Genomic DNA, 12521 nt, shown 5'->3' with positions numbered 1-12521 from the left:
AAACAATATATTTTTTATTTCATTTATACTTTTTGGCCCTTTTAGTTGGCTGGCAGTTTGCAACAACTTTTTTGTTTTCGTTGATTTTAAAGAGAAAGTTGATAAGTTCGTTGTCACACTTTTGACATTATTTTTATAAATAAGCATAACTAATTTTAAAACGAGTGTACGTTTGAGAGCCTTCATTTTACAAACGATGATACTTGGACAACATTGATTCTAAAAATCGATGGAATTTGGAACCACAAAATAATTTCAAAATAAACACAATCAAAAGACAAACAGCAGATTGTTGAAACATTACATCGTTCTGCTAATTAAACAGTTGCAGTAAATTCCACACGATTCTTAGTTTGATTCCCAATGTCCACATGGGACAAACATTTTTTTTATTTTAAATTAGTGGTTAATTAATTTTAAGGGGAAAAAAGTAAAAGGATGTGTATTGATCTAAATGTATTCCTCCAGTATAGCTGATATTATATCAATTTAGTTAATATCGTTGAGGTTGATCTTAATTTGATATAAAACTATGTAACGGAGATTCCCAGGCAACTATAAATCAACAAAAGGCAAAATATACCTTTTGTCTTTATCGAACCGTTTTACATAAATGGGAAAACAATAAAACTATAACTTGTGAAAATTTCACTTAAAAATTTGGCAAGTTTTGGGGATATGGCCGACCATCCCGTTCGGTTAGTCGATACAGGAAGAAAAATTTGTAATGGGAGTACACAATCCGAGAAAAGTCTCTGGCAGTAACATTTTCTTGGATTAAATTTTTTGGGGGGATAAAAGTGAAATGATTCTCAAAATGCTTTTTACTATCGAAAGCTGCTTAGCATCTAACCAAAAGTGTTTATTGCCATTGATTTTAAGAGTGATTACCAAACGCATGCCTTGATTTTAGGTAGAGCATAGTAAGGATGAATTAAATGTTGCAGAATGTTGATTCGAAAGCATCTGTTCTTATTTATACCACGTCATCACTATTGGACGGGAATAAGACGAGGCATTCAAAGTTTGCACTGTTATAATTTTGGTTAAATAAAGCAAATTGCGGGCAACCCCAAAAAGGGGGGAATTTCATCATGGTGGCGATAAGCCTGTGATGGGTTAATAAAACGTTAGTCTTGATTATAACAATGATGTCCTGTACATTTATGTATATTCAGCGTTGTAAATATAGTTCATGATAAACGCCTAACTTTCCTATACATTGATGTATATTCAGCGTTGTAAATATAGTTCATGATAAACGCCTAACTTTATGGGTAAGTTGCATTTCGGCTTTTTTTGTCAAAGCTGACATTTCCAATTGTGAGTACTTGACTTCAGTAGAATTTCACCCTTTGTTCTGTGAACCGCCTCCCTTTTTTTTAGTAGGGCGTCACGTTGGTTTTAAACCCCTCACTGTAATAACTATCGTACATCAGTTATAAACAATACATTATAAGTCAACTCGCCCCGTTTACTTTCTTAATACTCTGACTAATCATTGTTTAACTGACTATTACATCATCAGATACACAATTGTCTTGTAAAGTCACGCTACAAGCACTAAATGGAAGAACAGGTGTTTGCTCCACTTTATTTCTCTTACAGAGTTTCAGAGGGGCCAACATTCTACAACATGCTGTCCTGAACTCGGCACTACGGTATGAATAAATCAGAGGGTTCATGACTGAATTGGCGTAAGCGGGAAATTCTAAGATCGTCTGCAGGAGGAGGATAGCATAAGGGTCTAACTCCAAAGACGCCTCAATGAAGAACTTCAGAGACATTGGCATCCAACATGCAGCAAAGCCGCCAAGGATGATTGCTGTTGTGGTGGTAGCTTTCATCTGGGCCGATTGCTCATCAGTTTGGTTGTCATCCTTCCGGAACAGAGCTCGTCTTAGAGCAGCAATCCGGTTCGCCTGAGATCTAGCAGTCCGGAATATGTGAAAGTACATCAACCCCATTGCAGATAGAACCACAGGAATGAAGATTGCGAATATCAGCATGAAGATCCGGACGGCATGGGATATTTTATAATCCATGACGCAGACTGACTCATTCGGATTCCCCGATCCAATATTCGGAATAATTCCAAACACGATGCCTAAAATCCAAACGGTTGTTATAATGTAGAAATAGCGTTGTGGGGTCATATTCTTGTGATAAACTAAAGGAGTAACTATAGCAAGGTATCTCTCTACAGTTATTGCGAGGAGTTGAAAGAGAGACACTGCAGAGAATGTAAATGCAGCTGTGAAGAACACCATACGGGTTGCCGTAAAGCAAGTAACGTGGTTCTGAATCAGCCTACCGACGATCGCTGTTGGGACACCCACGAGACCCGTCAAGAAATCCGCAACAGATAAACTCACGATGAAAACATTACTTCTTTTCCGGAGATTTTTTTCTCTGTAAACTGCCAGCAAGACTAAAGAATTACTGAGGAGGGTCGCGATGATGAGTGGAGAATAAAAACAGATCACGCCGATTATAAAGTCAGGCGGAATCTCAAAATTGGTTTGGTTTGACGATCGAGAATCTGTTGAAGTCACATCAGTCGTCATTTTGAAATTAAACGACGGCCTCAATATTAGTTCCTCCTATCGATGAATCTGCACAGCATGTTTCTACATGAATGCGTAATGATCATTTTGGTAGAAAGGAATGAAAATTGTTATGTCTTACAAACCCGCTGATCGACGATGACGACTATAAATAAGTCTTCAAATCAAAACTTGAAAATAATCAGCGATGCTACTTGACGGTATTATGGCATGAGATCTTGGGTTTCCGTTTCCGACCAAATAAATCAGTTTTGTATGATGCAGTCATTTCCCACAACAGGGAGAGCTAGAGAGAGATGTGACCATCCATCTAAGAAATAGATTTGAGAAATGATAAGGCTTTGGGTTGGTTTGTCAATGTCAAATTGCCGTGCTCCGCATTATGTTGGTTGAATACAGATCTAAATGATCTCAAAAGAATACATCCAAAGAAACATTCATTTTGCAAATATTCATCCACAGGACTTGTAAATCTCACCTAAGTGATATCAAGACGAGGCTTTGCGAGATTCAGCGAGTTATTTGTTCCAGGTTTGTATCAGTTCTCACAATCGATTCTGGTTCGTGTTGGTTTTTATAGCGAGTCGTGTTAAACATTCCTTCCGCACTAATGTAGACCAATGTCCCCGTTACGACCAATGGTTGAAGACTAATGACCAATGGTTGAAGACTAACGCCAAACAATCACACCCCAGGGCATTAGAAAGTGAATTGTAAAGTCAAACATGCAGGACGCACACCAACAAAACTCCTCTGCTTAAAAAGGAGATACATTAATGCATTTCAGCAACGTTGGTGTTATTTAAAAACACCACCAAATGTGTTCCGGATTTACTGAAGATGGTTTTGTTTCGTGAGGCGTTTTGGAATCAACACATTATTTGCCCCGGGGCTGATAGGCGAATGTGTACGGCAACGTTCCTCAACCCGACGTAGATGCACGTGTATCGTTGCGAGATCACTCTCTTTGACTACTCAACCATTATCGAAAACTCATGATTGCAAGGGGAGAAAATGAGAAGAAGAAAAAAACATAAGAAGAAGGAGAAGTAATGAAAATCAGACTATCCGACGGCTGTTAAATGTGAGGTTATGAAACAATGGTGTTGGTGCCATACAAACGGAACTATAGGGACATTAAACCGATGTTCAACTGGTTCATAATTATTATTAATATTTAATAACCACTGATGTCCAAGTAATGGGTGCGTTCTATTAGCTTCCCGGGTCAACCCCGGTCTGCCCCTGCTACGTTCAAATAGGGGCTCACCCGGGTCAGCCCCAAGTCCCCTGCTCTGTGGAACGGGTCACTTGGGGCTGGTCCCAGGTGCATGACCTAACCACGAGAGGGCGAGTGTGATCGTTCGATTGTTGTCAGGGGCTCACGCGAGTGACCAGGGGCCGACTTCACAAAGCAATAAAATTCATCGCAAGACAAATTTTCAGTATCACCATAGAGATTTGTATTGTGACATCACACTTCACTTAGCAACTACGATTGATTTGAAGTTACGATAAATTTGAGACCTTTGTGAAATCGGCCCCTGAGGCCTTTCTCAAACCACGGCTTGGGCTCCGGCTCAGGCTTAGGCTCCGCGTGCTGTGTGTACGCAGCTCGGCCTCTAACCTGCATTTTCAGTGCGTATTGCTGATTGTACCGGCACGCGGAGCCTGAGCCGGAGCCTAAGCCGAGGTTTGAGAAAAGCCCCTGGAGTGCGTTTTGGCGACCCCAACCAAAAACTGTTTCGGTTGTTGGTCGTTGGTTCTGCTGTTCAGACTGAACGATAACCGAGTTGTGAGCTCGGTTACCGTATTGGTTATGACGTTTGGTTGGGGTCGCCGAAACGCACTCCTGGGGTCGACCCAGGGAGGCCAATCGAACGCACCCATAGTAAGCAGCATGCACCTTTCCAATGTTTATCATCGAACAGGGTGGTCGTTGATGCTATATGCAATCCATTTAAACCTGCTATAGATGGATTGCACTCCGCGTCATTGTGGCGGTCATATGTGATGTATTTTACACGTGAAAGGTGCACAAGAGTCACTCGCAGCGCAACCTCGTTCCTAGGGGTGATCGATCTCACCGCGCCATTTTTTCCCAGCATTCCTTGCTCGCTCGTGACGAGAGGTATCGATACGGCGCGCTGTCCATGGTAGCGAGGATGCGCGCAGCGGGTACACGTGTGTAAAATACATCAAACATGGCAGTTGATGACGCGTAGTGGAATCCATTAGGCCCCTACACACAAAAGAGTCGTCGGATTGCAAGAAACTGTGTTTCTTTTCTTTACCGACGGATCGATAACAGCGTTTGTTGGCACGGTAACGTTTAAGTACGCAATGTCACACTGTCACAGGCATGAACAATAAGGCTTTATCTCAGGGCGAAATGACGGTTACATAAAAACAAGCCTTTGGCCTCAACCTCGTGGTACGCACGCCCACTGGGCGTCACACTTCATTAATATTAAATAACGTAATAAGAGGCGTCCTTTGTAGTGTGGACGTCACCAGCACGAACATTGCCAATGTTTGCGCACATTTGCCAACAATTTTAAGTGGAGCGAGTTGTGCTCCGCCACCGTTGGCGAACGTTAGCAATTACAGACGAACCTAGGAATTACCACAGGACATTTTTGTAAGTGCAGTGGTTTTAAGATGGCGGACAAAGCAAACGATTTTCTTGTCACGAAAATAAATTTTGTGTGTTTTCGGCGGTTGATAACACAGTCATTATTAACTTTATTAAAAATGAATGATGTCACGATGTACAAACGAGAACTTGAAAAAAAAATGCAAATAACACTTAGAGAGAGACCGGCCTACAGCCGGCGTGTACATCCACCTTTGACCTATACTTTCAGTTCACATAGAGGGTGCGTTCGTTTAGCTTCCCAGGGTCGACCCCGTTGTGTGGCGGTTTCTTTTTCCAGGACGAACGTGGGTAATTATCTGCACACGTTCGTCCTGGAAAAAAACCCACCACACACCGGGGTCGACCCAGGGAAGCTAAACGAACGCACCCAGTAGAGATACGCAGTCACATTCCATCGCGGACTTGAGGAGTGTAAATGTTGCGCATCTATGGTAAGCTCATAAGTGTCACTGTGTCGTTTATCCAAATATATAGCGCACGTATCTACCAAACAAGGTACTCAAGGCGCTTTCTTATTAAATAGAATCACTGGATCTGAGTATCCTTTATCCTTCTCCTTGAGAATGGCAGGGCCCAAGTCTAGGTGTCATATAGACTGGGCCCTTTATCCTTCTCCTTGAGAATGGCAGGGCCCCAGTCTAGTTGTCATATAGACTGGGCCCTTTATCCTTCTCCTTGAGAATGGCAGGGCCCCAGTCTAGGTGTCATATAGACTGGGCCCTTTATCCTTCTCCTTGAGAATGGCAGGGCCCCAGTCTAGGTGTCATATAGACTGGGCCCTTTATCCTTCTCCTTGAGAATGGCAGGGCCCCAGTCTAGGTGTCATATAGACTGGGCCCTTTATCCTTCTCCTTGAGAATGGCAGGGCCCCAGTCTAGGTGTCATATAGACTGGGCCCTTTATCCTTCTCCTTGAGAATGGCAGGGCCCCAGTCTAGGTGTCATATAGACTGGGCCCTTTATCCTTCTCCTTGAGAATGGCAGGGCCCCAGTCTAGGTGTCATATAGACTGGGCCCTTTATCCTTCTCCTTGAGAATGGCAGGGCCCCAGTCTAGGTGTCATATAGACTGGGCCCTTTATCCTTCTCCTTGAGAATGGCAGGGCCCCAGTCTAGGTGTCATATAGACTGGCCCTTTATCCTTCTCCTTGAGAATGGCAGGGCCCCAGTCTAGGTGTCATATAGACTGGGCCCTTTATCCTTCTCCTTGAGAATGGCAGGGCCCCAGTCTAGGTGTCATATAGACTGGGCCCTTTATCCTTCTCCTTGAGAATGGCAGGGCCCCAGTCTAGGTGTCATATAGACTGTGCCCTTTATCCTTCTCCTTGAGAATGGCAGGGCCCCAGTCTAGGTGTCACATAGACTGGGCCCTTTATCCTTCTCCTTGAGAATGGCAGGGCCCCAGTCTAGGTGTCATATAGACTGGGCCCTTTATCCTTAGGGGCCCACTCTAGGTAGGAATACAACACTTGCTTGTTTAGGAGGATTTAAAAGAGGGCGCTATCAGAAGTGTTTGTGTGCACGCAGTTCGCCATGAAATGGGGGGAAAGATGCCCTTTTCGAAACCACGGCTTCAGATTTGAATTCGGCTCAGGCTAGCAAAGCCGAAGCCTTGGTTTCAAAAGGGACCATAATCTCCAGCCACAATGGCAAAATCCATTGCGATGTAGTGCTACCATTGTTGACAATGGCGAGTATACTAGCATTATCATCACCATAGAAACGATCGACAATTGTAATTTATGTAAATTGTGAATAAGTAATGGCAGCCTTGGTTCATTTGATCCTTTCCTGGCGTACGTTTTTCTTTCGCTGAGAGCCACAAGTCTAGAAATTCAACAATTGTTACGCATTGTTTTATTCTCTGATTGGATTAAATATGAGGTACGTATCCCCATATCAATATATGTTATTATTCCATTAATCTTGAAGTATAGTAAATTGTTTCCTAGTCATGTTTAAACTGTGAATAATAATGGAGACCGTACTATCATGTAACATGTCGATCACTCAAGGTACAGACAAATATGAATGGACATCTGCAAAACATGGCAAGCATAACTGGCTTTGTAATTAAAAACTGATTTTAAACCTGAAATGTTGACCTCCATCGTGACTGAACCATGGGCTATAGGAACCTAACTTTAAAATGTTCACAGGAACATAATGTTATACACCTCTTGTGCTAATTTATGTGTAACCTGTATATACAGATCTTTAAATAATATGAGGGGCCGTTTATGACTAAATGAGCAAACCCATATTTATAAGAGCAAACCCATATATATAAGAGCAAAACTATATATATAAGAGCAAACCCATATATATAGGAGCAAACCCATATCTATATAGGAGCAAACCCATATATATAGGAGCAAACCCATACATATAGGAGCAAAACCATATATATAAGAGCAAACCCATATATAAGAGCAAACCCATATATATAAGAACAAACCCATATATATAGGAGCAAAACCATATATATAGGAGCAAAACCATATATATAGGAGCAAAACCATATATATAGGAGCAAACCAGCAAAACCATATATATAAGAGCAAAACCATATATATATATTCAATAAAATACCTGTCGATCCTGGCCATCACATTAGGGTTGTTTTTATAATTTCCTGTGCCCTTACTGTTTTTCTTGTTTTACTTTTGTACATGTACTTATATTATCTATTTGACATACTGTCTGCTTGTATTTGTAATTGTTTAATGGCCAAAATAAAGAATAAGAATAAGAATAAGAACCAATGAAAGTAATGAAAACATATGACGTCGCTCCAATGTCGTCCATACATTAGCAAAGTAAATGGCGGACTATCTCTCGTCTTCTTCCTTCAGAAAATTTGAAGATTACCTCACAGCGTAAAACCAAAACTTTTAATATTTCGAACACACGGTGTAAAAAGGTTGGATAGTTGATTTATAGTTTTTGATTGTGAAAATTTTTCCTGTTATTCTTATTTGTTTTTACACTATAGTATGATAGTATTGAAGAGAGGAATCGCTGTCGGTCTACGTGCAGCATGCACACTGATCAGATCGGATCGGCTGCCCATTTCCAGCTAGCGTCGGTCGTCAGTCACGCCGTCGCGACGTGTCGGTCCCCCTCTCCCTTTCCCATTCCCAGCGAAACGTGCGCAATGATTACCAAGTGTCAGACAAAGGCTGAATTTACGGCTCGATGATTTTTTCGATTTTAACTTTGACGGCTGTTGACGTCCTTTGTATGAGACTTTATGTCTTATATATATGGGTGCACATGTCTTATATATATGAAACTACGTCCAATATAGAGGGCGCTGTTAAATATATTTGTATTTGTCTTTTATATTTGAGTTTTTGATCCTTTATATTTATTTTTGCATCTATTATATATTTGCCGTTGATCTTTATATATATTTTCGGTGGTCTTTTATATATATTTTTTGCTCCTATATATATGCGTTTGCTCTTATATATATGGGTTTGCTCTTATAATGAATAGGGTAGATGGCCTTAGCTTTCGATCCAATCCGGACCTTCTTCAGAGGCATAAAACAAGTACAAACAAATACATATCCATTTATAGAAAAAGAGAGGGGGAAATGGATTAAGGAAAGGATCCAGAAAGAAGCAGGAAAATAACAGCCAATCAAAGTTTCTATTTCAGAAACAATATTGGTGGCTATGAACCAATAGGAGTGAAGTGGCGAGGACAAAGGATGTTTAGAATGAAAGGAAGGGTTACTGGACCATATGACAATTGTTGCAAAGTGTTTAGAGTCTCTGTTACGGCAATATATTTTAGCTAATATTCCACCTGCTCTTGATCCTTATCAGTTTGCCTACAAGAAAAACAGATCAGTAGAGGATGCAGTGTCTCTCGCATTATTTAATGTAACACGGTTTCTGGATCAAAAAATGCCTAATTATGCCAGACTTTTATTCATTGATTACAGCTCGGCCTTTAACACGATTTCGCCTTTTTAAATTATATGACAAGTTGACTCTTCTAGGGTTAAATGTTAATCTTTGTAAATGGGTTTTAGACTTTCTATTGGATCGTTCTCAGATTGTCAGAGTCGGAAATAATTACTCCAAACCCTTGGTTTTAAATACCGGGACGCCACAGGGTTGCATTTTGTCTCCTTTGCTGTACTCGTTATTTATCATACGACTGCGTCAGTACTTCAGCCAGCAATTTTATGGTTAAGTTATACGCTGATGACACGACTGTATGTGGATTAATTAAAAATGACGAGACATCGTACCGAAATGAAGTACAATCTATTGTGAACTGGTGCACTGAGAACGATCTAGAATTAAATGTCAATAAAACACAGGAATTTGTTATTGATTTTCGCAAAAATCCTGCAGCTATTGCTCCCTTGGTCATTAATGGTTTTGAAGTGGAAATAGTGAAATGTTTTGAATTTCTAGGTGTACATTTATCATCTGATTTGAAATGGGGATTTAATGCAGATTCAATTGTTAAAAAAGGTCAGCAAAGATCATTTTTCTTGAGACGGCTGAGAAATTTTGTCAGTCAGCCACTTCTTGACACAATCAATGATCGTTTGGTGAGGCAATGCAACAGCCGATGAGGAAGCGTATCAGCCGGATCGTTCGCACCGCTAGTAAAATCATAGGTTGCCAACTTCCATCACTTGATGAACTGTATCTCTCTCGAGTTAAAAAACGAGCCCTCTCTATAGTAGATGACCAGTTTCACCCAGCACATTCCCTCTTTCAGCCCATGCGGTGTAAGAATCGTTTTCGTTCAATTAAATCTGGATCCAACCGTACTTTGCAGAGTTTTTATCCCACAGCTGTTCGTGTTCTTAATGACAGGTTTTAATCATAAATGTCTATTTCTGATTTTAATTATATCGTACTATTTTTATCTTTCGTATTTCGCCTGTATATTGTAATACTTTTCTGAGTTGTTTATATTATATTTCCATGTATTTTTGTAAATGGTTAATTTTTAGGGTATTTGTATATAACATCATATTTTTAGACAAAACCAAAACGAATTTCACTGTACTAATATTTGTTTTTTTACAAGTGACAATAAAACATTATTCTATTCTATTCTATTCTAACATGTACGTTGCAATCAAACTATACCTTTTCACAATTTGGTAGTACAGAGAAAGATAAAACGTTGTGAACAAAACAATTTAATAGCCTACAATAGTATTAACAAAGTGATGGCCACAGTCTAGGTGATGACAACAATAACTGTCACAACTTGAATACGAAGCGAACAAACTGCGTGTACAAATCCAATGGTCAGGTCAATATCATGTCGCTACCAAAACAACAATTAACCTTTTCTTTTGTCTGCTTACAAAAGGGGCTTCGTTCAGTTTAACCAGCTGTGAATTAGTGATCCAATATTGGCTACACATCCCTGTAGTACTGTTGTGTTAGAAAACAATTTGATGAAATAATGTTTTCAAACCGATTTAATTAAAATGAAAATAAAAATAGCTGATATCTTCTGACCTTTAGATGAGACAATTATTTGAAAAGATGTGTTTGAATGAATAAAACAGCACATTTTCCTTTGAACAAGCATTGACCAGACTCTTGGCGTAGGGTGTATCTCAATAATCTCCCCTGAGCATGTTGTTTGTGTATACGGGCCTTGTTTGTGTATACATTCATTGAGCAGTGCAAACCAACATTAATGGCTGCACGCCTAGTGGATAAGGTCGTTGTTTGAAGAACACTCTGCATAACAGATCGTGGTATGTATTGATCAATTGATTCCACGATCGGTGGTCCATTTTAGCGATCGGTCATGCATATTCACGACCGGTGATGGCTTTTTGCAATCGGTGGTCAACTTTAGTGATCGGTGATGGCTTTTTGCAATCGGTCAACTTTAGTGATCGGTGATGGCTTTTTGCAATCGGTCAACTTTAGTGATCGGTGATGGCTTTTTGTAATCGGTCAACTTTAGTGATCGGTGATGGCTTTTTGCAATCGGTCAACTTTAGTGATCGGTGATGGCTTTTTGCAATCGGTCAACTTTAGGGATCGGTGTTGGCTTTTTGCAACGGTGAAGGCCTCTTCAAAACCTATGATTGTGTAGATTGTGGATATTAATTGTTGTTATTTTTTAGTTCACACCACCATGGAGGAATATTACACTCACCAGCGGGTTGACTGACTTGCCGAACATTTTTAGAAGAGTACCATTTTATAACTATGTAAGGGGGAACGCAACAAACATCAAATTAATTAGCTCTTTCTAAAAAACAAAATAATAATAATAAAAAATCGGTAGGAGTGGGTTAGGTATCTTTAGGCCTTTTCACACGAGGAAATTAAGGGGGGGCTCTTTGATATGCTAGTTTGCAGCTCATGAATATGTATATCTTTCTTAGAAAAGCCATGCAAAAAATTTCTTCATCCACTTTAAGCTCTCTCTCCAGCTTCCCTCACTGCCTCCGGCTGTTAACTACCGCATACTACCATGGAGGTGCCATCATGATACTACTGGGACGTTCTTCGAAGTTAGCTATGCAACAATGCATTGACATGCACTGACCACATTACGTCCTGGCAAGGTTGCCAAAAGCAAGCAGCCAAGGAAAAAATAGATCCTGATCGTTTACCACCATACTCCGACTGCTTGTCGGAGTATCACCCCAGAAATCTTTTAACAACAACTTTCTGCAATTGGAGAGGCAGTACCAAACCATGAAATGTAGCAGCCCCCATAAATGCTGGCATGTCATGTGTGTTTGCATGTAGAGTGTGCTGCGGACATTCTGTTGTTACAGACACTGAATAACTGAGCGATGTAGAGGAAACTGCCATTCAAGCCGTTTTGACCAAAATGTGTGTAAAAAGGGTCTTTAATGAGCTTTCTGTCACGTTTGGCTTGTCAGTACCAGTAGTATCCACTTAAAATGTCTTGAACCAAGTTAATTTGAACCCTCAAACAGTGTGGTACACTTTGATAGATACAAAGTAATGTAAAATAATAGTTTTAAGGTTTACAATAACAACAATCTACACAATTTTAGATTTTGAAGTAGGCCTGCACCGACCGGACGCAAAATTCGGATATCCCAAAATTCCATCACCGGTTGCAAAAGTTTACCGATTGCAAAAAGCCACCACCGATCCCTAAAGTTGACCGATTGCAGAAAGCCAGCACCGATCCCTAAAGTTGACCGATTGCAAAAAGCCAGCACCGATCCCTAAAGTTGACCGACTGCAAAAAGCCAGCACCGATCCTTTAAGTTGACCGATTGCAAAAAGCCAGCACCGATCCCTAAAGT

The 12521-nt window shown here is 40.4% G+C and overlaps 1 protein-coding gene across 1 annotated transcript; it reads right to left on the bottom strand.

Moving 5' to 3' along the window:
• Positions 1 to 211: 211 nt before the first annotated feature.
• On the bottom strand, positions 212 to 3307 carry LOC117297897 (D(1A) dopamine receptor-like). Its single transcript, XM_033781076.1, has one exon. It carries the CDS (start codon positions 2565 to 2567, stop codon positions 1506 to 1508), a length of 1062 nt encoding a protein of 353 aa, XP_033636967.1. The 5' UTR covers positions 2568 to 3307; the 3' UTR covers positions 212 to 1505.
• Between the last annotated feature and the right edge of the window lie 9214 nt (positions 3308 to 12521).

This window comes from Asterias rubens, chromosome 12, assembly GCF_902459465.1.
Source record: "Asterias rubens chromosome 12, eAstRub1.3, whole genome shotgun sequence".
Classification (NCBI taxonomy): domain Eukaryota; kingdom Metazoa; phylum Echinodermata; class Asteroidea; order Forcipulatida; family Asteriidae; genus Asterias; species Asterias rubens.
The sequence above is the reverse complement of the archived record's forward strand: the minus strand, read 5'-3'. Positions and strand labels throughout refer to the sequence as shown.